At 49.3% G+C, this 26,546-nt stretch overlaps 1 protein-coding gene across 3 annotated transcripts in view; it reads left to right on the forward strand.

The window, feature by feature from the left end:
* Nucleotides 1-966: 966 nt before the first annotated feature.
* Nucleotides 967-26,546, forward strand: part of PCNT (pericentrin) — a 147,037-nt gene continuing 121,457 nt past the window's right edge. For 2 of the 3 annotated variants that reach the window (XM_064279604.1, XM_064279605.1), the window contains exons 1-10: nt 967-1,142; nt 4,223-4,435; nt 11,135-11,275; nt 11,645-11,900; nt 13,952-14,007; nt 15,236-15,410; nt 16,147-16,283; nt 18,260-18,371; nt 20,430-20,673; nt 20,985-21,072. In XM_064279604.1, coding sequence (XP_064135674.1) covers nt 1,086-1,142; nt 4,223-4,435; nt 11,135-11,275; nt 11,645-11,900; nt 13,952-14,007; nt 15,236-15,410; nt 16,147-16,283; nt 18,260-18,371; nt 20,430-20,673; nt 20,985-21,072 — 1,479 coding nt within the window. In that variant the 5' untranslated portion in view covers nt 967-1,085. The remainder of the gene's footprint in view (nt 1,143-4,222; nt 4,436-11,134; nt 11,276-11,644; nt 11,901-13,951; nt 14,008-15,235; nt 15,411-16,146; nt 16,284-18,259; nt 18,372-20,429; nt 20,674-20,984; nt 21,073-26,546) is intronic. The other variant, XM_064279606.1, reaches the window with a different exon arrangement.

Genomic DNA, 26,546 nt, shown 5'->3' on the forward strand with positions numbered 1-26,546 from the left:
CGGCAACTCCACCACAGCATTGGCTTCCAGAGAGCCCGGCCCGCAAAAGGCGGGGGTCTCTCCACCGGTGGAGGAAGTCAGTCTGATGCGCGACTATCTGTTGCCCCTTGCTGTGAGGCAGGAACCGCCAGCTCTGGGGTCCAGGGCGGGCAAGGACCACCACAGCCTTCGCCCTTGGGGGAGACATACTGCCATCTCCAAGGCCGGGTGGTAAGGGCCAAAGGAGGAAACTAGAGCGAGGTGGGCGTGAGTGGGTGCTAGTTAGGGGGGCTCAGGGACAGCTCTGAGACACAGTGAGCCGGGAAGTCGGGGCGCAGACCTTGGTGCACCGGCCTGGACTAGGGAAGGGCTCGGAGGCTGGCGGGTTCCTCCTGCCGGGCCTTCGGGGCGCACCAGGAACTCACGCCTCGTTCCAAAGGGCCCAGGTGGTCGCGCCCAGCTTCATCCATCACTACCGCAACTACCACCTGGTGTCCGCCGGGAGGCAGCACTTTCCTGGCGCGTGCGTTCCAGCCGCGGCAGAAGACGCAACCTTGAGGGCTCGTGCCGGCGTCCCGCGACTCGTACAAACAGGCCGGAGCACTTGGGCGCGCCCCGACATCGCTGGCCCGGGCGGAACCCGCGACCCCAGGTGCCCGGGAAAAGCGGCGCGAACTCGCCGGCTCGGCCCCCAGCGCCCAGCCTTCGCGATAGTCAGGGTCTTTTAAATTCGACCAACCGCAGAGAGTTCCGCGGCCTTCGCGTTCCACTCATTGGTTCTACGCCGAGGGAGGCGGAGCGCCACAGCGCCAATCGGAGGCCGGTGAGCAGGCGACCGCTGCGGAGCTCCGCCTAGGCTGCACCGCCCCTGCCAGGGGCGGGGGGTAGCGCGCGTGCGCCAGAGTGGGAACGCAGCCACCTGATTGGCGTCGGAAGCCCGCGGCGCCGGGGCGCGCGCCCGGGGGCGGGCGGGCCCACGGCTGCGTGACAGTTGTCGTGGGGGGAGGGCGAGCGCAGGCAAGGGGGAGGGAGTGTAAATAGAGTGGCCGCGGCGCCGCGTCGGCCCCGCCACCTCCCGGGCGGCCTGCGAGGAGCCCCGCAGGGAGATGGAAGAAAATGAGCAGGAGCAGCGGCGGAGAAAGGTGGAGGCCGGGAGAGCAAAGGTAAACGGCGGTGTTCTCCTTCCCCTCCCGCTGCCCTGGCGTGGAGTCCTAGGAGCAGGCCCCGGTGCCCGCCACTGCCCCCTGCTAGGAGCGGGCACCGCTTATCGGGACCGTCGCCGAGGTCTTGCCTTTTCTGCCGGCTCAGCTGGCAGCCGCCTCCCGGCCGCCGCCATCTTGAATCCACCGCCCTCTGTCCCGGCCCGCCCCTGCCGCGGCCGCAGCCAATCAGCGGCTGGGACGCGCGGCGGCTCGCGAAGAGGGCAGCGCGGGGGACGCCGGGCCGCGGTGGGGCTGCGCCTGCACTGGCGCGCACGACCCGGGGCTGGGGAAGGGGAGGCGGAATTGGTCTTCGAAATTGGGGAGGGGGCTCTCGGTTCGGCACGAAGGAGCGGGGGAAGCTAGTTTCCAGGAGAGAGGAGGGGCTCTGGGCTGCATCCTCCGGTCTGTGGAGTCACCTTCTTCCCGCCGCCGCGCGGGTGCTCGCCCCGCCTCTCCGCGTCTCCCTGGAAACGGGATCGCGTGGGTCCTGCCCTGGCCGCCTTTTCGGAGGGCTCAGCGGGGTGTCAGGCCGGCTCGCAAGAGTGCCCTAAGGAATTCGGTGGCACAGGAGCGCGGCAGCCGCCCTGCCTAACAGCCCCGCACCCAGACAGGAAAGCAGAAAGACTGCAGGGGTCAAGGACGCTGTATGACCACGGCGCGCGCTCATTATTCCACGCCACTTGCGCAGCCACTTCCCTGGGCTCCACCTCCCCAGAGCCCAGGAGCTGCTAGAGGCTTCTTGGTGCTGGGACAACGGGGCTGTAACTCCGCTGCGGCCCTGATGGGGTGGAGCCCAACTGGTCTGAGAGGGCATCCCGCGGGAGGTACCTCAGCCTGCAGGGGGCTCGGCTCCTCCATACAAACCTACTACACTCAGATTTCCATTTCCCTCGAAATTCTACAGTTTATTTAGTATGAAAAATGTGCCTCTCTGGCGTTCCAAGGAGCTCAGTGGTTAAGCGCTGGGCTGATAACCGAAGGTGGGTGGTTCCAACCCACCAGTGGCTCACCAGTGGCTCCGCGGGAGAAAAGACCTGGCGATATACTCTCTTAAAGATTATAGCCTCGGAAACTCTATGGGACAGTTCTACTCTGTCATACAGAGTCGCTTTGAGTCGAAATTGAATGGAATAGACTCAAGGGCAGGCAACAACAGGATGTTCCAGGAATGCGTGATTTGTTTTGCTCCCTGGGGAATCACTCTCCTCTGTGTTAACATTCCAGGAGCCCCTCTCCTGATCTGGCCTGGGAGCTACCTGGGGGCCCAGGTGGAACTCCTTGGGTAGGGGAAGGTGGAGGAGCAGAAAGGCCAGTGACTTCCCCAGGGAAGTGCTCCTCCTTCCCCATGCTCCCCGCCCCCCTCCATGTTGGGGTTCCTTGAGAAGCTCCAGATACTCAGAGCAAGACTCCTGGGTTCCAGAGGCCTCAGGGCAGGGTGGCTGATGCATCACCGAGCTCTGGTGCTTTATCACCTCCTTCTGTGCCAGCTTTTACTTAAAGGCTGCTTGGGTGCTCACTGTTTTGGGGGCATATTGTAGGGATTAAGAAATGTGGAGTAGGTGACCCAGGCTCTAGAGGTGGAGAGGACAGCGTGGGCACTGCAGATGTGAGCCTGCCACACCCCGTCAGGGAATGAGCAGGGCCTCTCACCACACAGCTGAGCCCTGGCAGATCCATACACTGCTGTGCGTTTGAGGTCAAACACTGTCAGATGCTGGTGATTTCATGTGGACCATCTAACAGGAGGTGCTTAGGGCACATTCCTTCCCCTGAGGAATCCACCTGGAATGCACAGGAGCTGGTGTGGGAGGTGATGGCGCAGTATCTGAGAACAGTGTGACAGGCAAGGGCAGGGCGGCCCTGTCTGCTGCCTGTGAAAGGGAGGCTGCTGTGGCACCTTTTTTCTCCCTTCTCTCTGTGTGTGTGTCTGGCAAACAAGAGGGCCAGGAGTTGGATATGAGCCTGGCACTTAATGTGTGTCTGTTCCCCAAGCTGGCAGGTGTTTAGTCAGTGTATGTCATAGTGCCTCCTGAAGCATTCATAGTGGGGATGGGAGATTAGCACCCATTCAGGAAGAAATAAGCTGCCTCTTTCTGGGCTACCCCAGGCCCTAATAAGGACTGTGCCGCAGAAACCGCTCGAGTGTACCTGTTGCAGAGGTGAGGTTTGAAGGGAGGGCAGGAGAATCAATGAAGATAGGCTGGTTCTGAAGTCAGTCTGCCCTTGATCGTTCCCACCTAAATGGTCTTACGCAGTTTCCCCGTGTCCGTGAAATCCTGCACTGCTGTCACTGTCACTGTTCTCGTGAAATGCATCTGCTTTTATGGCCGCAGCTGTCATTTGGAGGAAAGGGCCGATGCTAGATCTTATCCTCTTGAGTAAGTGTTAATGGGACTCAAAACTGAGCTGGGTTGCGCCTTCCGATGGGCGACATTCTGGGAGGTCCCTTGTGCTTTGTTGAGCTGTGTCGTGAAAAATAGAGCATCTGATTCCATAAAGAACGTTAGATTGACCTGGCTTAATTAATTTTTTGCTATTTCTGTGCCTTGTCTCGGAATCTATGGCTAGGCAGTTTTGGCTAGGCTACGTGTTTCCTCAACTGGGGAAAAATGGGGGCAAAAACAGGAGAGACTAACCTTTGATGTAACTTTAAACCTTAAGTATGCCTTGATTATATTATCAGTCTTTTTAATAGATGCATTTTTAAATTTTATATTTCTGTAAACTGCCAAAGGCTAGCAAAGGTATTCTGCCAACCAGCGTATTGCTTTCCTTTGTCTGTGTTGAGGCATAATTACCGGTTCTCATTAGTAGACTCTTTGGGTATAATTCTAAACTTGAATCCCAGCGTTCTAGATATCGATGAAGGCAGTGCTTGTGGGAAGGTGTTCTTCTGGTTGACGTGAGTCTGGCTGGGTGTGGCCGAGTGGACAGACCCAGCCCCAGAGCCTCATGTTGCCCACGAGTCTCTTGACTCTGTGGTGCTGCTGCTTTTTTCTCACCTATCTTTGCCTTTACTACTTGTCTACGTTTTTGCGCAGCTTGCTCACTTCCAACAGAGAAAAGCAAAAGGTGACGGTACGCATTCGAAGAAAAAGACGGCGAAGAGGAAGGGCTCGACTGTCGATGCGCCTGTCCCGGAGGAGAGTCCGGTAGCCGCTGGGGACGGCGGTCTCCTCAGAGAAAGGGAGGCTGGGAAAGGAACATTGAGCAGTGACACTCCTGAAAAGATAGAAGGGGCACTTGTGGCTCAGGTAAATGCAGGCAGCGCTGTGTTTTACCGTTTCGCTTACCTTCTGGTTATCCCTAGCATAATTTCCTGGAAGTGGTCTCTAGTCTGTTTTTACCTTTCAAAAGTGGGGAAAGAGTTTTATTTTAGTTCGCAAAAGGTAAGTACATTTTTATGGTTTTGCTCCTAATGTTTTATCTTTATTATGTGATTTTCAGCATTTTTGGATTGGACTGTCTGAAGGCAGGTTTCAGTATGGACACTTGTCCTGGTAATCAGAGTTTTACATGTGTAAATTCCTCGTGAGTAGTTGTGTATTCACGTATGTATTGCAGGTCCACTGACTTGCAGTCTGTCTGTTGTCCTTTTCCTTCTTAATGAACACGGGATGGGAAGGGCCGGGATGTCTGCTGCTGTGGGAATGGTGCGTTGCCGAGGAGGTGCCACAGCTGGCTGCTGCTCGAGGCCTTGAGAGCTGCGGGCGCTCCTCATGGCCAGGGGTGGTAGGAGCTTGGTGAGTGGGCGTGGGGACCGAGGGCTTGGGCCTGTGCGGCCTCCTGGTGCATCCAGGTCTGCTCTCGGTGGGGCTGTCCTCGGGCTTCAGTGAGGGGTGCAGCAGGGTGAACAGGCAGGTGTTTGCTAGACGGAGCAGGAAAAGTGGTGGCCGAGAACAGAATTCGGGTCAAGGTCATGGTGTGTCTGACCTGCCTTACTAAAGAAAATTGAATTATTACCAGCACATAAAATCAATGATGTCCTATCTACAAACCTGGACTTCAGACTTCTTCTGAAACCTTGGAAGATTTGCCGCAGTGCTTCCACATTCCTGGGGAACAGCTGGTCAGGGCCCTTTGGTACTCTGTTGAAAAGTTATTCTGTAGAATGCCCACCAGCTTGGGTCTGTTTGATGTCTTCTCGTGTGCGATTTTGGCAAGAACACTGCAGAAGGGGTGGTGTGCTCTGTGGGTGTGGCCAGTCGGGAGCCCCAGGTGTTGTGTTTGATGGCTCCTTACTGGCTGTGCTAACTGACCAGGTAGTTAAGGTGCTGCCTTACTTCTTTGTCTCCTGGTAGTGAAGTTACTGTTTTCCATTTGTAGTTATTAAGTATGTTGTGGGGAGATACTTTCACATTCTGCAAATATCCTGTTTCTCGTGGTACTTTCTCTCAACATGGTGGGTGGTCAGACTGCCTCGTCCAGCTTCACAAGAGGGGAGGAGAATCAAGATCAGCGTCAGCCCAAAGCTGATCCCCGTGAGATGGAGGTCGGACACAGCTCCTCTCACCAGCCGTTTTACCAATTCTGACACCAGCCATCTATCCTACAGCACTCTCTGCTTCTCTGCTGGGTTCAGTAATTCATTGCGATAGCCACACAGAACTCACAGACCATACTCATGATTTTGGGGTTTATTAGGGAAGTAACAGGTTATAATTTCAGGATCAGTATCAACTCGGAGGTAACAAGAACAACTCAGGATGCAGTTCTTCAATCAGGACAGCTTGTTCCCAGCCGCGCCCACAGTCAGGCCTCTTCTGCTGGGCCCTGCTTGAGCCTGGCCTCTTGCTCTTGGCTCCAGCCCCCCTGCTCAGGCCCCACTTGCTCGGGCAAGTGTTACAAAACTCTTTAGCTCCACAGACAAGTGCCTGGAGGCATGCCACTCCACCAGGAAGCCTCCTGCCTGAAGGCACTCAGCTGTCTCACTCCATGGGTTGGCATGCCCACCGTAGCCGCCTTGCTCCATGGGCTGGGAAGCCCACCGTGCCGTCTTGCACTGGTCTCCTGGTTCTGCTGCCACCATTTCTCTGCTGCTGGACTCTATTGTGCTTGCTGCCACTTCTTGCCATCTTGCACTATCTCCGGTGTCTTCAGTGTTACAACTCTCTCCATCTTCTGGGTCTAGGAGGTTTTCAGAGGAGGAACACTGGGTCCAAAGGATGCTCTCTGCTCCTGGCTCTTCTTCTTGATGGTAGTGAAATCCCCCTGCCCCAGCTTCTGGGTTTGGCTCCCTTTAAGCCTAGTGGGTTGGCAAAACTGAGCAGTCCCCTGCAAGGGTTCCGTGTACCTTATTTGCATGGTCCTACCGTTGCAAGGATTCCATGAACCTTTATTTGTGTTAGCAAAGCTGTCCAGTCCCCTTGGAGGGCCACAAACACCCTGCATGCATAGTCCCACCTAATCATTTTGTGGGAATTAAAAGACCGTGGCTAGAAAGGCCATATTCACTGCATCACACATTCTGTTTGCCTCATTCCATCTACATATAATCATTGGTATTCTAAGGTAAGGAAGAGCTGTCCCTTTTCCTCAATTTACTTATTTATTCAGTTACTTTATTCTATGGGTTTTAATCCATCATCAATATTTATTTTGTTGCTGCAATACATGTATATTTTCTTATATCCTCTCTGTATGAAAGGCAGCATACTACGGGTAATTTTTGTACTTGGCTTTTTTTCCTTAGTAGTACACCTTGAAATTACTCCATGTCAGTTCATAGGGATCTTCCTCATTCGTTTCTGGTAGCTGCGTAGTGCCCTCCTGAGTGGATGTACCATGGCTTACTCAACCACTGTCCTGTGCATGAGCATTTAGGTCGTTTCAACAGTTTGCTTTATAAACAATACTGCAGTAAATATCCTTGTGCACATATATTTTGTATTGTTAGAAGTGAATTTTCAGGGGAAATTCCTGGAAGTGGCCAAAAGATAAAGGTGTACGTAGTGTTGTTTTACATTGCCAAATTATCCTCCGTAAGGGCATTTCCGTCAGCAGTGTATGAGATTGCCTGTGTCCCCACAGCCTTGCCAGCACATGGCCTGTTACAATTTTAATTTTTGACAACCTGATGGATGGTGTCATTTCTCTTGGGTAAATACCTAGGAATAGCATGATCCTATGGTTCTCTAGGTTTAACTCCTTAAGGAACTGCCAGATTGTTTTGCAAAGTGGCTATCGTTTTGTATTTCCACCAGCATTGTATGCAAGTCTTAGTTCCTCCAACTTCTGCCAACGCTTGGCATGGTCAGTCTTTTCAATTTTAGCCATTCTCATAGGTGGGTAATGGTATTTCATTATGGTTTTAATTTGTCTTTTCCCAGTGACTAATGGGAGCCCTGGTGGCACAGTGGTTAAGAGCTCGGCTGCTAACCAAAAGGTCAGTAGTTCGAATCCACCAGCCACTCCTTGGAAACCCTGTGGGGCAGTTTTACTCCGTCTTTTTGTTCAACTCCGTCCTGAGTTATAGTTGACTCTATGGCAACAGGTTTGGTTTTGGTTTTTAATGACTAATGATGTTAATTCTTTTCATGTGCTTATTTGCCGTTCTTATGTCTTTGGTGAAGTGTCTGTTCAAATCTTTCCACCATTTTAAAACGGATTGTTTATTTTCCTATTGAATTTTGAGAGTTCTTTATGTATTCTGAATATAAGTTATTTATCAGGTATAGCTTTGTACATATTTTCTTCTAGTCTGTGGCTTGTTTTTATTCTTATAACAGTATCTTTCAAAGAGCAGAAAATTTTAATTTTAATGAAGTCCAGTTTATCAATTTGTTCTCTCATGCAGTGTGCTTTTGGTGGCATGTCTAGAACTCTGACTAACCCAGTGCTTCCCAACATTTTTTTCATTATCACCCCGTTCCCCCGGGAACCGGTTATATATTGAGCTGTATCCCCCCAAAGTATATGTTGAAACCCCAGGCCCTGTACCTGTGAATGTGCCCTGTTGGGATATTGAGGTCTTTCTTTTGTTATGAAGATCAGTGCGTTTCACGGTATGGTGGGTCCTAAACCTAATCCCTCCTGACTGGTGTCGTAGAGGGGAGTAGACGTGCGCACACACACATGCACACTCACGTGCACGCAGGAGACAGCACGTGATGATGGAGGCCGATGCCTCTACAAACAGCAAAGGAACACCAGGATTACCGGCGGCTGTGGGAAACTAGGAGAGAGGGCCCCAGAAGGAACCGTCACAGCTGAGACTCTGAGTTAGACTTTCAGCCTCTAGAACTGTGAGAAAATGATTTTCTGTTCTTTAAAGCCACCCACTTTGTGCTGCTTTGTTATGGCAGTACTAGTAAACTTAAGACAGAACCTCTTTTGACATTTCTGTCCTAATGCCCCCGTCATAAAATTTTTAAAAATCTTTTCAAATTTCTATGATAAAAATTAAACATTTATTAAAGAACTTGGATCATACAGAAAGGTATAGCAAGAAATGAATGACCTTCTTTTTTTCAGCATCCAAACTCAGTAACTATTAACATCTGTACATATTTTGTGCCCGTTGCTTTAACTGCCCCCATCTGTGTTGGTGGGTAAGTGGTTTTTCCATGCTTGTAAGGATTCTGGGATGTGCAGTGTCAGCAGGGTGATTTCTAATCAGATGTATTTCTTTCATAATTTAGTTTACTTTTGTTGTTGAGAATATGCATAGCAGAACATACACCAATTCAACAGTTTCTACATGTACGGTGCAGTGACGCCGATTATATCTTTGAAGTTGTGCAGCCATTCTCACCCTCCTTTTCTGAGTTGTTCTTCCTCACTAACATAAACTTACTGCTCCCTAATTTTCTTATCTAATCTTTCTAGTTGCTGTTGTCAGTTTGATCCCATACAGCTAAATCTTGAAAGAGCCCAATGCTCAGGGCAGACATTCTTTACTAGTTAAGATAGGGTATTTTTTGGTTTTAAGAACACTTTGGCGATGGTTTCAGGGGTTCATCCAGCCTCCATGGCTCCAGAAAATGTGGATTCCATGAGACAGGTATATTTTCAATACATATCATTTCTCACGGTATTGAGTTTGTTTTTGTTTTTGTATTTTTTGAATATTTTATTGTTTTAGATGAAGCGGTTACATTTTAATACCACAAATCTACTGTGTATCTGTTTATGCACAGTCTATCTTTATGTTAAGAATGAGTAAATATAATGTTTTTAGTTAAATTCTTAAGTTAAAAAGTTATTAGTGAGAACCTAGACACAAACCTTAGAACTTGCACAAAAAGTAACTAAAAGTAGATCATAGTCAAATGTAAAATGCAGAACTCAAACTTTTAGAATAAAATGTAGGAGAAAATCTGTGTGGCTTTGGGTTTGGTGATTAGTTTTTAGATATGACACCAAGAGCATGATTTATAAAAGAAAAAAATTTGATAAGTTGGACTTCATCAAGATTAAAAACTTTCGTTCTGTGAAAGACACTGATAAGAGAATAAAAACATAAGCCATGAAAAAAAAAGCCACAGACTGGGGAAAATATTGGCAAAGCACAAATCTGATAAAGAATTTGTCTCTATAAAGAAATCTTAAAACTCAGTAATAAGGAAACAACCTACTGAAACATGGGCAAAACATCTGAATGGACGTCTCACCAGAGAAGATACACAGATGGCAAGTAAGCACGTGCAAAGGTGCGCCACGTCATTTGTCGTTGTTGATCGCTGCCGCGGGGTTGGCTCCAGCTCCTGGCGACCTGTCTTGTAACAGAGTGAAACGATGCCTGGTCCTGCTGCACGGCTGCTGGTCCAGCACCATCTGTGTGCTCATTGGTGTGTTTGAGCCCAGTGTTGTGGCTATTGTGTGAAGCCATCTCATTGAGAGCGTCCCTCGTTTCATTGGCCCTCTACTTCACCAAACACGTGAAACGTGGAAACCTAATGGGTCACAACAGAATACACCTGTTAGAATGGCTAAAATCCAAAACACTGACAACAGCAAATGCTGACAAGGATGTGGAGCGACAGGAGCTCTCATTTGTCAACTGGCAGATTCTTACAGCGCTAAACACTCTTACCAGATGACCCAGCAATCACACTCCTAGGGATTTCTCCAACTGATTTGAAAACACGTCCACATAAAAACCTGCAAGCCGGTGTTTATAACGGCTTTATTCGTAATTGCTGAAAACTGGAAGCCACCAACATGTCCTTCAGTAGATGAATGGATAAACAAATGTAGCACATCCAAGCAATGCAAACTACCTGCTCAGGGATAAAAGGGAACGAACAGCCAGGCAGTGCCAGGACAGGTGAAGAACAGCGCCCGCTGCTGAGTGAGAGAAGCTAGTCTGCAAGGGCTGCGTATGGAATGAGTCCAGCTGTATGATTTTCTGGAAAAGACAAAATTATAGAGGCAATACAACGATCAGTGGTTACCAGGGGCTTGGGGGGTGGGTAAAGGTAGGGGATTTTTTGGGACGGTGAAGCTGTTCTGTATGATATTATAATGGTAGATACGTGACATCATGCATTTCTGGAAATCCATAGAACTTCACTGCACAAAGAGTGAACCTTAATGTGTACAAATTAAAAAACACATTTTTTTGTTTGTCATTGGCTTTTGGTTACATTTGTTTCATCATAATCTCCGTAACATTGAGATCAATGATATTATTGTCTGCTTTTGCTGATTTAGTGTCTGTGAAATGATCTTTAAAATTTGCACCTTCAGGTTTGTGTAGCTTTTATCAGTACCCACCTTTCTCAGGCATTTTACACACATTTCTCTCACGTAACTATTACTTTCATCCTTTCACTGATGAGCTAACCAGCTTGGGGAGGTGAGTGGCTGCCCAGTACTACACACCCCCTGAGGGGTGGAAGTAGGGTTTGCAGCCTTCCTCTTAATCCTGTTGAGTATTTTTCCATAGTTAGTTTGTAGTTGTATTTCCCCACGTGAGCCATCTGGGCCATACCCTTTGCTTTCCTTCCCAGGCGTGTGAGCAAGGGCATGAGCTGGAGGTTGCCGCCCCGACGCGTCAGAACGAGGATGAAACTGCACGGCTGCGGGCTGAGCTCCAGCAGGTGGCTGCGACCCATGAGGCGGAGATGCAGCAGATGCAGCTCCAGACCCAGGTGACACAGTGTCTGCCACTCAGACTGTCCCCCTGGCAAGGCCTGAAGACACGCTGTAGCTCCTGTTCACAGACAGTGTTCCGTCCCTCACATCGGACAGGGTCCCTCCTCTCAGGACGTGGTAGGGTTTTGGGGATTGGGAGGCTACCAGGTAGGAGGGATTTGTCATAAAGTGGGTGCCATGGAGTTGTGGTAGGGGGTGGCACAGAATGTTACGAAAGAGGCACACTGCGTCCCCTGCCCCAGACCAGGCTCCGCCTATGGGGGTGTGTCTGCGTGGTCACTGGCCTCACCCTGCCCCAGACCAGGCTCCGCCTATGGGGGTGTGTCTGCGTGGTCACTGGCCTCACCGTAGGTCTCACCTCCTAGTCAGTGCACGCCCTCGAGCTGGAAGCACTGCGCCTGAGCCTGAGCAACATGCACACGGCACAGCTGGAGCTCACGCAGGCCAACCTGCAGAAGGAGAAGGAGGCAGCGCTGACGGAGCTGCGTGAGATGCTCAATGGGCTGCGCGCCCAGGAGCTGGCCCTGGTGCAGAGCCGGCAGCAGAGCGAGTTGGCGCGCATCCGGGAGCAGCATGAACGCGAGAGGGAGGTGCTGGCGCTCCAGTGCGGGCAGGAGGCAGGTAGGACACACCTTTGGCTGGACGGATTTCTCGGCGATGTCTCGGGGAAGTCTGTGTGCATGTTTTCTGAAGTACAGATTGCTGTTTGTCGTTTTGGGAAGCAGGTGATTACTTCCCTTGGATCCTCCCACGTAAAGGGTTCACCGACAGATTTCTGTTCCAGACCCCTCTCCACGCAGGGGTTGCGGCCCCTGTGCTGTGGGAGCTGCCTGTGGGCTGCCCTGGCACTCTACGTGTCCCTGTGCATGGGTCACGCGAGCCTGTCAGCGTGTGTGTGCATTTGCTTCCGGTGCAGCGGGTGCAGGCATGCTTTGTCCATTCTGCTGTGTGCCTGCTTTCTGCCGAGGCCTCCAGTGGTCCTGTATTGATGTTCGAAATCTTGCCCTTGGAAGCTGATTGGCTCCGGTGCTGGAATTGTCTCTGTTCACATTTTTTGATAAGACTGTGTCTGCGGTTCAGCCTTACCCAGCCTGTGCCACACTGTTCCTTGCACCTGGGGCACCGGGCAGAGTGGGGCCACCATGCTGTTCAGCCCTTTGAAGTGTGCAGTTGAGTGTATTCACGGGGTTGGGCATCCGTCTCCACAGCCTAATTCAGAACATCTTCCTCGCCCTGAGAAGGACTCTGTGCCGGCTGGCTGTCGCCCCATGCCCCTGCAGGGTGTTAGGCCGGCTTCTCTGCTTCTCTGTTCAGCTTTTGTCTCACAGCAGAAGCCACGCACCTACTGGGGGAGGCTGACAAGCTGCAGTGCCACTCCGGCCCCACCCCAGGCTCCTCTCACCCAGAAGTGACTGCTTTTCTTTGCCTCTTGCGATGCTCCCTGCTGCTTATGCTGTGGATGCAAGCAAATGTGTATATGTTTTCATTTTCCTCCTGTTTTTAAAGAAAATAGAAAACAGGCTTTATTGTGTGCCCCTTCTGTACTGGGCGTGCTGTGCAGGGACTGCAGAACCGTGTGCCCCTTCTGTACTGGGCGTGCTATGCCGGGACTGTAGAACCGTGTGCCCCTTCTGTACTGGGCGTGCTGTGCGCCCCTTCTGTACTGGGCGTGCTGTGCAGGGACTGCAGAACCGTGTGCCCCTTCTGTACTGGGCGTGCTGTGCAGGGACTGCAGAACCGTGTGCCCCTTCTGTACTGGGCGTGCTGTGCCGGGACTGTAGAACCGTGTGCCCCTTCTGTACTGGGCGTGCTGTGCGCCCCTTCTGTACTGGGCGTGCTGTGCAGGGACTGTAGAACCGTGTGCCCCTTCTGTACTGGGCATGCTGTGCAGGGACTGTAGAACCGTGTGCCCCTTCTGTACTGGGCATGCTGTGCAGGGACTGTAGAAGGGCATGGGCTTCACCAGCTGCCCTGTGTGAGCCCTGGGGCCTGGGGTCTCTGGAGGGCGGACTAGTCCATCTTGTTCTTTGGGGTACGAGCAGGGGCCATGCAGGACTGTCCCTGTAGGGGGCGCTGCCTCTTTCCTGCTCCATCCTCTGCTTCCCCAGGCACCCCCTCAGCTCCCCTCCATCCTTTCCTGTGCCACCTGGCTTTATACCTGCTGACTAGATCCCTCCAGGTGCACATCCTGGCCCTCTGGTCTACGCCCACCCCTGCCTGCACCCCCTGCATGATACCACACTCTGTGGGGCTCCGTGGTGGCATGGTGCGCTTGTGCCAGTCTCCTTGTACCTCCTCCCTCTTGGGTGAGGAGCTGTTGGGTTCTAGAATTACCTTCACCTGTCCCAACTGCAGTCCCTGGCGTGGAGTCTGGTCCAGAGTCAGTACCAGACAGAAGGAGGCCCTGAGTCTCCTGTGGCCAGGGTACCCGTGACCTAGGAGTCAGGAGCCAACTCTGCCTGCTCGTCAGGCAGACGTACGTGACTGGACTCTCCTTCTCTGTTCTGGCCTGCACACAGTGTGTTGTTTAGAAGCTAGGAATTGCTGTGGTCTGCCTCATCAGCGATGCTGCCCTGTGAGCAGCCAGCAGATGGTGGGGCCTGTCTCCGGGGACCGGGTGTGAGGCGGCTGGACACTGCCGACTCTGAGCCACTTCTGTGTTTTCATTGCAGCTGAGCTGAAGGAGAAGCTAGAATCAGAAGTGGAGAAAAACGTCCAGATAATTGAGGTATGCTATTTTTTTTTTTTTTATGATTGATCAGGAAATGTAATTCTATGTATATTCTTCCTCCTCTCTCCAGCCCGCCGACTCACCACTCCCTAAAAAACCCTCAACTAATATCCAGTGAGAGCTTTGACAGGATGCGCTGATGGAAAATGCATCACCTTTTCCTTGGAGGCCAAGCTTTCTCTTATTTATACAGTTTGTATTTGTCAGAAGAGCTTTTTTCCTGTGGGACGTTGACTTCTCACGGAGGCTGAAGGTGCCCGTCCTGTCCCTGACTCTTGCCCACCAGTCCCTGCAGACCTTGCACTGTGCCGTGACGCTCGCTGGAGGTGGAGACGGACTGAACTGTTGAACAGGCCACATGTGCCGGGGCATTGGCAGTGCCCTAGGGAAGCCGAGTGGGCAGCAGTGTCGGGGTGCAGGGCTGGGGGAGAAGGACAATGATGAGGGCAGATCCATCTGGTGGACTGAGCCCCGTGTGAGCCCAGCTAGTGCTGGATGATGGGACAGAGACAGTGTCGGGTACTCAGGGTGTGTCGGTGTCAGTGACACGGTGTCCACTACAGGGCCTCGGCTGGCGATGCCGTCTGCAGCATCCTCATGATGGGCCTTCTCCCGTAGCCCCCTCCCTTTGTAAGGAGATGGCGGAGGAGTCCTGGGTCTTGGTGCAGGAGAACGAGCGTGTTTCTGCAGATGTTTCTCAGTGTCCCCATCCCTCCCCCAAAGCTGCTTTATAGGGGATTCAGGTGGTGGTGCCTACATCGGTGCTGTGTACTCTGGTGGAAGGCTGTGGGCAACTGTGGGCACCAGCTGCAGAGGATCCTGCTTACCAGGCCGTCCTGGCCTCTCAGCAGGCAGGAAGCGCGGGATGCATCAGCTCTGCCCATCAGCCTGCTTGTAGGCCCCTCTCTTGGGTCTTGGTGTGTGCAGGGCCCCAGGACTGTGCTGGCTGGGTCAAGAGTCCTGGATCTGCTGTGCAGCCCGTGTTTGTCTTCAGAGACCGTTATGCTTCTAGAAGAGTCCATCTACAGTTTGCCCTTTCTTCGGCATCTGCTTTGTAGTAGCTTCTGTCTTGGCTACTTGTAGTCAGTAGGAATTAACTAGACCGTGGGACCATCTCCAAAGTAACATTAGTCTGGGGGCGGGGTGGGTGCCTGTGCAGTGTGAGTTTCTTTACCGCAGGTAATCCACCCTTGACTGTAATCTTCCTTTTTCTTGTTTAAATTAGACCCTGAAGCGAGACTGGGAGTCGGAGAGAGAATTATGCTTAGAAAATCTACGCAAAGAATTATCTGAAAAGCACCAGTCAGAATTGGAGAATTTACGGAACCAGTTTAAGAGGGAACTGGCAGAGCAGAAAGCTGAGTTGGAGAAGATTTTTCAAGCCAAAAATCAGGCTGAATGTGAGCATCTGATTCAAATGAGCAGGTTGAGAGGGGCTGCATGATACTGGGATGGATGTCAGGAAGCCACCAGTTTGTGATGGAGCATGCCTTGTGTCGTGGGTTTTCAAATATCTGATGACTGTCTGTACATGACACTGGGTGGCGGGGTGGGGGCAGGTGGGGGCAAGGGCAGAGCTGGAAGTGGGGGCTACCCCTCATCTACCAGGGTCTCTGGACACAGTCCTTGCAAGGCCCTGAAACCTTTGTTTCAGAGGTGTTCTTTGCGTATTCAGTTGTTAGATTCATACCCGAAAATACGATGTTGCGATCTCTGACTCTACATTATGGGTGTTGCATCTTACCTGGTACCCGTACCCCTGGAGGATGGCAGGGGGCATGCTAAGGACAGGGAGCCTGAGGGAAGGCCGGGAGGCAGGGAGGGGCTTGAAAGAGGAGGAAGTCCTGAGAAAGTGTTTAGGACGGAACCTTTGTTGGCATTGCTAGTTGCAGTATACTAACGACTAGCTGTAGTACACTGACGACTAGCTGTAGTACACTGACGACTAGCTGTAGTACACTGACGACTAGCTGTAGTACACTGACGACTAGCTGTAGTACACTGACGACTAGCTGTAGTACACTGACGACTAGCTGTAGTACACTGACGACTAGCTGTAGTATGCTAATGAAGATGATAGTTACGGAGGAAACACTGCCATAACCTGATCGCCGTCGGATCTCTACTGCTCTCTAGGTGCCCTCAAGGACCTGGAGACTCAGCACGAGGCAGCCCTCCAGCACTTACGGGAGGAGTTACAGTCTCAGCATTGCCAGCACTTAGAAGATCTGGAGCTGAAATGCACAGAAAAGGAAAAAGAAAAACAGCTCGAGGTAGCCAAAGCTTAACTCACGTTTAATTATTTGGTTTATTAGGGAGGTTTGAAAAGATTTTGGAACTGGGCCATTTCACCGTCTGTTACTAGATAGTACTAGTACTTCGGTCCTGAGTGTAATGACACCCCCAGCCCCTGGCAGACCTGGGAGATGAGCATTCAAGGACACAGATGCCAGCAGCCAGCCTATGTGCTGATTCAGCGATGACGTTCACACTGGCGTTCAGAGAATGATGTGCTTTGCAAGTACCCAGGAGATGTTTCCCAAAATTCCAAACGTTGTACTGTAAGGCCCTGATCTCTGACCAGAGTTCAGGAAACAAGGAATTCTTAAGAGAAGTTGACCAGAGATATTTCTGCTGCTTTGTATTCAGAATGCTTTTCTAGTGAAAATACTAGATATTAAAATAGAACCATGCAATGCGCCCAGATCTGCACTTAGAGACCTTAGGTATTTTTATTACCAAACCCACGAGTCAAACAAGGACCCAGGCATTCAGTCCAAGAAATCGAAAAGAAAAAAGAGTCTGGGCTGGATTCAGCGGTATGGTAGAAGCTCAGACTTGAAAAGACGCGTGTGGTTGGAACCCAGGAGGGACTGAGCGATGGATGCAGCCAGGGGTCTCCCTTCTCCCAGCTCTGGTGCTCTGCTGTTGATTTTCCTGTTGGCAAACATTTGGGATTTGTGCTGTTAAATCATGTGCTGCCCTGGACTCACTCGGACACTTTTCAAATATATGTTCTCTAGTGAATTCCAGTGGGTGCTGTGAAGGAAACGGGTAATTTGACAGTGACTCAGATCCGCTTGGGTAGGATCCCTCGGAAGAGCGAACATTTGCAGGTGGTCATGGGTGAGGGTCTGGTACAAGCTCCAGGCTTGTGGCTACGCAGCCTCTCGTGCTTCTGGGCTCTGCTGTAGTGAGAGGACGCCACAGGGCACACTCACCAGGGGCAGACACATGGGGTGTGCTCACTGCAGGGGCAGACAATGGGGCATGCTCACTCCAGGGGCAGACACGGCACGCTCACACACTCACTTCAGGGGCAGACATGGGGCGCGCTCACTGCAGGGGCAGACAACGGGGCACGCTCACTGCAGGGGCAGACGTGGGGCATGCTCACACACTCCAGGGGCAGACACGGCACGCTCACACACTCACTGCAGGGGCAGACAACGGGGCACGCTAATAACTGCAGGGGCAGACATGGGGCGTGCTCACTCCAGGGGCAGACATGGGGCATGCTCACACACTCCAGGGGCAGACAAAGCACGCTCACACACTCACTGCAGGGGCAGACACCGGCCACGCTCACTCCAGGGGCAGACAGCTCACTCCAGGGGCAGACACGGGGTGCGCTCACTCCAGGGGCAGACATGGGGCACGCCCACACAAGGGGTGTGCCTGTGAGCCAGGAAGACTTACGAGCCTGTGTGACCATGTTGCCCCTGCACAGTCACACTTGTGTTTACATAGGGTGGGCCAGACTCACAGGCATTCAGGTGATGGTCTCCAGAGCCCATGAGGGTGGTGGTGCCGGCAGAGATTCAGACTGTGGGTGTGCGTGTGTGTGTGTGGGTGCAGGAGCCGCAGCATGCAGCTCAGCTGGTCATGTTTTCTAGGCTCTCTTGACTGTAAGTTTCACTTTAAACAAACAAACCAACCCCAAATTGTTATTTTTTAAAGAGCTTTGCTGCTTGGAATAGTCAAGGGCGTCAGGGCACCCGAACCCCAGCCTTCTCTTGACTCTGTGTCTTGGAGGTTCTGCTGTCTCAAATCCTGATGCTTGAGTGGTTCTTGTTGCTGTTGTTGATGGTTGAAACCGTGGGTTTAAGATCTGAACCTTTATTCCACGTGTGTTCATTTCCATGGCTGTTATATGAGGGTGCCGAGCTATTCACCAGGGAGACAAGCACAAATACTATGTCACTGCTTCCCAGGCATTTCACCTAATGAGGCTTTTCTGTTTTAACAGTTAGAGCATCTTCAGGCATCGTACGAAGAGTTGAAGGCTCAGTCACAAGAGGAGATCAAGCGCCTATGGTCCCAGCTCGATTCTCTGAGAGCCAGCAGGCAGGGAGGGCAGGGTGAGGAGTTTTATTTTGACAGTTCAGATCCTCAAGAGTGGCGGTTGTGTCTTTCTAATTGTTGAGACACCAAATTGGAATTTTACTATTGTGGGATTGCCCTCCCCCTCACTGTGGAGCTCCTTTGAGGACCTCAGTCTTGCCCTGCTCCACATCATGGTGGTGTCTGTGCAGCCTCAGGACATGGTGGGTGGCAGGTGGCATGAAGGGAAAGAAACACAGATTGCATCAGGTCGGGCACAGCTAGGTGTGGCTCAGGTCCTGGACCATGAGATGGGGAGCTTCAGACAGGCAGAGCCTCTAAACCTCACCAGTAGGCTTACTGGGCAAGGGCTATTTGGAACAAGAGCAGCGTCAGGAGGCAGGGCGAGAGGTGAGGCAGCCTCTGCCAGTCATGTGTCTGTCCACCTTGGCTGCACCCTGCCCTGCGATAGCAGCTCCTGTTGGTGTCTTACCCTGTGGCTGTCTGTCACAGGAATGCTATGAGGGTAGAAGCTGGGATAGACCACAAACGGGGGCGGTGGGCGGGGAGAGCAGTAGGTTGTCAGCAGAGGCTGAGATGACCTAGGGGATACTGTCCACATGTTGTCTGAGTACTGTGGACCCTGCTGGGAGCTTCATCCTTGTGTTTGAGAACATTTGTGGGAACTTAGATTTGAAATCTCTGGGTGACCAGCCAGTTAAGTCCAAGTTATTTGAAAGCTAGCTGTCGGGGGACAGCCCCAGCAAGGAAAGACCCTCGCTGTGTGTCCTGGCAGATAATCCAAAGGACTGATGCATAGCCCTTTGCAGATTCATATGTTTATTCAGGGAAACTTACTTACACGGGCAAGCAGCTGCTCTCCAGTGGCGGCCAACTGGAGCATTTTCCGCAACCACCCAGCAAGGGACTCAAGCTTGTATACCATTCCAGCTGGGACCAAGGCTCGTCACTTTCTCCCACGTCCTTGGGCAGTCAGTGTTCCCAGGGACTTCATGTCCAGGCCCAGATGTTTTCCTTCTTGTTGCTAAGGCATTTTTCGGCCTTGGCCACTGGCCCAGTCATGCCACTCCCGGCCTTGTACCTTAGCCTGAGTCCCTCCCGAATTCATCCCCAACATGCTTCAGGGAAGAGCAAAGCTGAGTCCATTAGGGAGGGAATGTGTATAGCTGAATAGTATTACGCTATACTAGCAATTAATTGTTGTAAACCAGCTGGCAGCATCCTACTGATCAAAATAGTCATGTTGAGTGACAAGCTGTCCCCTGGTCTATATTCGTCTTAAACTTAGTGGCTTAAAACAAGACCCCTTTGCTAGCTCACAGACCTGTGGGTCAGAAGCCTGAGATGGTGTGGCAGGGGTCTGCACTGTGGTCTCAGGGTGAAATCACGATGTCAGCCGGCTAAGTCCTTGCCTCCAGCCTATCCTAGAATCTGCTTCCAGTCTCATTCAGGCTGTTGGCCAAATTCAGTTCTGTGGGCTGGGACTGAGGCCCCATGTCTTTGAGGACTGTTGGCTGGAGGTCGCTGTCAGCTGCTGATGCCTTGAATCTCCCTGCATCCCCATCTTGCTACCAGCTGGAGGAGACACTCTGCTCCTACAGGGCTCCTATACATGGGGTTGAGCCCACCCGGCTCTCTCCTGTTTTAAGGCTGCGGTGCCATGGCCCACGTCACTCACAGGCTACATCATGCAGCTGATTTATGAGGGGCCCTCATTGCACTCACAGGTCCCAGGACTTGGGTGTAGAACCCCCGGGGCTGTTTTTGGAATTCTGCCCACCATATCCCAGGACCTGAGTTGTCGCTGGGTGCTATCAAGTTGACTCCAACTCATAGTGAACATAAGTGACAGGGTGGAACTGCTTCCGAGGGTCTTCTTGCTGTAATCTTTATGGGAGCAGATCACTAGGTCTTCCACAGAGCCGCTGGGTGGCAGGGTTTGAACTACCAACTTTCTGGTTAGCAGCCAAGTGCTTAACTATTGCACTGCCGGGTCTCCTTAGGGCCTGAAATAGCTGCTGATTTTTCACAAGTGTTTTGTGTTGAGATGATGACATGCTTTCATCCCTTTGAAGAGTTAGACCAGCAACTCCTGGCTCCAGTGTCTCGCCTGGAAGAATTAGAACAGCTGAAGCGAGACTTTGAGCAACGGCAGCAGAGAGAGAAAACCGAACACGAGGCCGATCTGGAGCAGTTGAGGATTTATTTTGAAAAGAAATTAAGGGATGCGGAAAAAAACTACCAGGAAGATCTCACCTTGCTACAGCAACGGCTGCAGGAGGTGAAGGAAGATTCTTTTCTAGAATATGCAGAAATCAGGTAAATGAAATGATTTTTCATCTTAAATATGTGTTTGAAATATGGGAACTTTGAACTGAATTCAGATCTCTTTGTGTGTGTGTGTGTGATCTCATGCCATTTGAGACCACCAATAGCCTTTGATTTTATGTTTATGTAGAAATGATTTTCTTTATTTGGGACTTGAAGCAAAGATGAAATTAAATGGGGTCTGAGTCTCTGACCCATGTGACCGAGACTCCAGTTTCTCTGCATCTCACCTTGGGGCAGAGTGGAGTTCAGAATGGAAAAGTGAGGTATGCAAAGTGCTTAACTCATGTTTTCTTTCTTAGCCCGTCCAGTACGTTTTTAGAAGAGACAGCTGAGAAGGAAAGGAAAGAACACCTTGACCAACTTAAGCTTCAACTTGAGCAACACGAGGTGATGGGCTGTTTTTTAATCAATTAAGAAAAGATTGAGTTTTATTACTCTCAGGTTTAAAATGTGGATTTCATCCTTTTTACCCATCAAGTAGAAAAAGGCTTGCTTTTCTATCTTGCATATACCTCTGATGATTAGCACATTGCGTTGTCACCGGTTTGTGTATTTGCTGGGAGACAGCTTCTCTAGGACGTCAGTCAGGAAGTGGAATTGGTGGTCCTGCTTCTCCGCCTGCACCCTGCACTGCCGGCCATCAGACTTTATGCTACTTTGTCCTTGAGTTGCTTCCTGATAAGTCAGTGCCATCCAAGCAGAGTTCTCTGTGACAATAATCAACTTCTCTTTCTGAGCTGTCCACCATGGTGGCAGCAACGCATGTGGCTGTTGAGCCTGTGAGATGCGGTTGGTGCCACTGAGGAGCTAAAGCCTTGATTTTATTTCATTGTCATTAATTAGAATGTCAGTTGCCATGCTTGTCTAGTGGCTGCCATGCTGGACAGCGCAGTTCCTGTGTGATGTGGTGACCTTTCCCTGGCATTGAGGACAGATGTGCTACCTGGGGGTATAAGCACCATCTTGATTTTACATATCTGCTGTCATTGGCCATTTAGGTTATTTTCAGTTTTCCATTGATAATATCTATCTGTCTTGTGAATATCTGGTTATTTCTGAGGGACAAATTCCTAGGTCTGTGATTTTGCCTTTCCCAGGATTGCTCCCTGAGCTGGGCTGGATCTGCCTGAGGCCTGTGCCGCTAGAGCTCTGGGCCCTGAATGGAGCAGCTGCTGTGGCCACAGCCTGGGCCGGGTGTTTTGGTCTTTAGTTTTATTTCTTAATTATCATATAGTAAAATGGACCCTTTTTTTGGTGTACACTTGTATGAACTCTAGCGTACGCATAGATTCTTGTAACCACCACAGTCAGGATACAGAACAGCCCCACAGCCCACCACCTGCCTGCCTACTGTCTGTCTGTAGTCACCCCTCCACCTGCCTGTAACCCCCTGGTGACGACTCATCTGTTCTCCGTCACTGTACTTTTTTTTTTTTGAGAAAGCCACATAAATGGAATCATATGGCATGGAGACTTTTGAGATTGTCTTCTTTTACTCAACATAATTACTATATTCACCAAAATTGCCGAATGTAACCATAGTTAGTTCCTTTTGTCTTGTATTCTGCAACTTTGCTGAATTCACTTACTAGTTTCTAAGAGTAATTTTTAAAGAAATTTTTATTGTGCTTTAAGTAAAAGTTTACAAATCAAGTCAGTCACTCACACAGAAACTTATATGTACCTTGCTACATACTCCCAGTTGCTCTCCCCCTGATGAGACAGCCCGCACCCTCCCTCCACTCTCTCTTTTCGTGTCCATTTTGCCAGCTTCTAATCCCCTCCACCCTCTCATCTCCCCTCCGGGCAGGAGATGCCAACATAGTCTCAGGAGTCCACCTGATCCAAGAAGCTCACTCCTCATCAGCATCCCTTTCCAACCCATTGTCCAGTCCAATCCCTGTTTGAAGAGTTGGCTTCGGAAATGGGTCCCGTCCTGGGCCAACAGAAGGTCTGGGGGCCCTGACCACTGGGGTCCTTCTAGTCTCAGTCAGACCATTAAGTCTGGTCTTTTTATGAGAATTTAGGGTCTGCATCCAACTACTCTCCCGCTCCCTCAGGGGTTCTCTGTTGTGTTCCCTGTCAGGGCAGTCATGGGCTGTAGCCGGGCACCATCTAGTTCTTCTGGTCTCAGGCTGATGTAGTCTCTGGTTTATGTGGCCCTTTCTGTCTCTTGGGCTCATAGTTATCGTGTGACCTTGGTGTTCTTTATTCTCCTTTGATCCAGGTGGGTTGAGACCAATTGGTGCATCTTAGATGGCCGCTTGCTAGCGTTTAAGACCCCAGACGCCAGTCTCCAAGGTGGGATGCAGAATGTTTTCTTAATAGATTTTATTCTGCCAATTGACTTAGATGTCCCCTGAAACTGTGGTCCCCAAGCTCCCACCTCTGCTATGCTGGCCTTCGAAGCATTCAGTTTATTCAGGAAACTTCTGTGCTTTTGGTTTAGTCCAGTTTTGTTGACCTCTCCTGTATTGCATGTTGTCTTTCCCTTCACCTAAAGTAGTTCTTATCTACTGTCTATTTAGTGAATACCCCTTTCCCACCCTTCCTCCCTCCCTCCTCTCGTAACCACAAAAGAATATTTTCTTCTGTGCTTAAACTATTTCTCAAGTTCTTATAATAGTGTTCTTATACAATATTTGCCTTTTGCAACTGACTAATTTCACTCAGCATAATGCCTTCCAGGTTCCTCCGTGTTATGAAATGTTTCACAGATTCCTCACTGTTCTTTATCGATGCATAGTGTTCCATTGTGTGAATATACCTTAATTTATTTGTCCATTCATCCGTTGATGGGTTGCTTCCATCTTGTTGCTGTTGTAAACAGTGCTGCAGTGAACATGGGTGTGTATATATCTGTTCGTGTAAAGGCTCTTATTTCTCTAGGATATATTCCAGGGAGTGGGATTGCTGGGTCCTATGGTAGTTCTATTTCTAGCTTTTGAAGGAAGCGCCAAATCGATTTCCAAAGTGGTTATACTATTTAACATTCCCACCAGCAGTGTATAAGTGTTCCAGTCTCTCCACAGCCTCTCCAACATTTACTGTTTTGTGTTTTTTGGATTAATGCCGACCTTGTTGGAGTGAAATGAAATCTCATTGTAGTTCTGATTTGCTTTTTTTTTTTTTTTTAAGGCTAATGATCGTGGGCATTTCCTCATATATCTGTTAGCTACCTGAATGTCTTCTTTAGTGAAGTGTCTGTTCATATCTTTTGTCCATTTTTTAATTGGGTTATTTGTCTTTTTGTAGTTGAGTTTTTGCAGTATCATGTAAATTCTAGAGATCAGGCGCTGATCAGAAATGTCATAGTTAAAAACTCTTTCCCAGTCTTTAGGTAATGTTTTTACTCTTTTGGTGAAGTCTTTGGATGAGCATAGGTGTTTGATTTGTAGGAGCTCCCAGTTATCTGGTCTTTCTTCTGGTGTTTGTGCTTTGCTAGTAATGTTTTGTATACTCTTTATGCCATGTATTAGGGGTCCTGACGTCCCTATTTTTTCTTCCATGATCTTTATCGTTTTAGATTTTATAGTTAGGTGTTTGATCCATTTTGAACTTGTTTTTGTGCATGGAGTGAGGTATGGGTCTTGTTTCATTTTTTTGCGGATGGATATCCAGTTATGCCAGCACCATTTGTTAAAAAGACTGTCCTTTCCCCATTTAACTGTTTTGCGGCCTTTGTCAAATATCAGCTGCTCATATGTGGATGGATTTATGTCTGGATTCTCAATTCTGTTCCATTGGTCCATGTATCTGTTGTTGTACCAGTACCAGGCTGTTTTGACTACTGTGGTGGTATAATAGGTTCTAAAATTAGGTAAAGTGAGGCCTCCCACTTTGTTCTTCCTTTTCGGTAATGCTTTACTTATCTGGGGCTTCTTTCCCTTCCATATGAAGTTGGTGATTTGTTTCTCCATCTCATTAAAAAATGTCACTGGAATTTCGATCGGAATTGCATTGTATCTATGGATGGCTTTTGGTAGAATAGACATTTTTACAGTGTTAAGCCTTCCTATCCACGAGCAGGGTATGTTTTTCCACTTGCGTAGGTCTCTTTTGATTTCTTGCAGAAGTGTTTTGTAGTTTTCTTTGTATAAGTCTTTTACAGCCCTGGTAAGATTTATTCCTAAGTATTTTATCTTCTTGGGGCTACTGTGAATGGTATTGATTTGGTAATTTCCTATTCGATGTTCTTTTTGTTGGTGTAGAGGAATCCAACTGATTTTTGTATGTTTATCTTGTATCCCGATACTCTGCTGAACTCTTCTGTTAGTTTCAGTAGTTTTCTGGAGGATTCCTTAGGGTTTTCTGTGTATAAGATCACGTCACCTGCAAATGCAGATGCTTTTACTCCTTTCTTGCCAGTCTGGATGCCCTTTATTTCTTTAGCCTAATTGCTCTGGCTAGGACCTCCAAAACAATGTCGAATAAGAGTGGTGATAAAAGGGATCCTTGTCTGGTTCCTGATCTAAAAGTATTTTTTGTAGGTTCTTTTGAAATTTTCTACGTAGACAATCGTGTCATCTGCAAATAGGGACTGCTTTATTTCTTTCTTTCTGATCTTTGTGCCTTTTATTTCCTTTCCTTTTCGTATTGCACAGAGTAGAACCTCCAGTTGTATATGTTGAATAAAAGTGGTGAAAGTGGACATCCTTGCCCTGTTCCTGATTTTAGGAGGAAAGTTTAACTGTCAAGTATAAACTGCAGGCTTTAGTAGATGCTTTTCATAAAATTGAGAACATTGCTGTTCCTGTTTTCTGAGAGTTTTTATCGTGAATGGGTATTGAATTTTGTCAGATGCCTTTTTTGCGTCTATTGATTTGATTGTGTGTGTGTGTGTGTTTTGTTTTTCTTTAGCCTGTTGATATGGTATATTGATTGATTTTTAAATATTGAACCAGCCTTGCATCCTGGAATAAACCCCACTTGGCCGTGGTGTATAATACTTTTCATATATTGCTTAATTATATTTGCTGATATTCTGTTGAGGATTTTTCCACCTATATTCGTGAGGGATATTGGCTTGTAGTTTTCTTTTTTTTCTTCTTTCTCTGCCTTTGTCAGGGCAATACAAGCTTCATAAAACAAATTGGGAAGATCCCCTCCTATTTTCTTGGAGAGATTGTGTAGAATTAGTGTTAATTCTTCTTTAAATGCCAGGTAGAATTCCCCTGTGTAACCATCTGGGCCTAGAGATTTGTTTTTTAAGATATCTTAAATTATAAGTTCAATTTCCTTAATAGTAACAGGACTGTTCAAAATATTCGTTTCATATTGAATGAATTGTAGTTTTAATTTACATTTCCCTAATGGAAGGAAAGTACCTCTATCTAGCAAGACTGACATGGGAAAAAGAGAGAAGGTACAACTTATTAGTATCAAGAATGAGCAAGGAGTTATCATTACAGGCCCCACAGGTATTAAAGAGACAATAAGGGAATACCGTGAATTACCCTTAGCTCATAAATTCAACACTTTAGATGAAATGCACCTATTCTTCAAATCCACAAACCGTCAAAACTAACCCAAGATGAAGTTGCTAACCAGAATAGTTCTGTAACTATTAAAAACATTGAACTTTTAGTTAAAAACCTCCCAAAAAGAAATTTCTAGGCCCAGATGATTTCCCTGGTGTATGCTACCAAACGTTTAAAGGAAACAGGACATGATCCTCTATATTCTCTTCCAGAAAATAGCAGCGACACACTCCCTGGGCTTCAAAGGAGCAGGCTCTGCCCCTTGATTCCTCTGTGGCTGCATTTGACACCCACACTTTGCCTCGTGCTGCCCTCCTCCACAAATTGTTTGACGGTTCATTGATGGTATCTTTTTTCCTCTTATGTTTATAAATTTAATTT

This window comes from Loxodonta africana, chromosome 2, assembly GCF_030014295.1.
Source record: "Loxodonta africana isolate mLoxAfr1 chromosome 2, mLoxAfr1.hap2, whole genome shotgun sequence".
Lineage (NCBI taxonomy): Eukaryota > Metazoa > Chordata > Mammalia > Proboscidea > Elephantidae > Loxodonta > Loxodonta africana.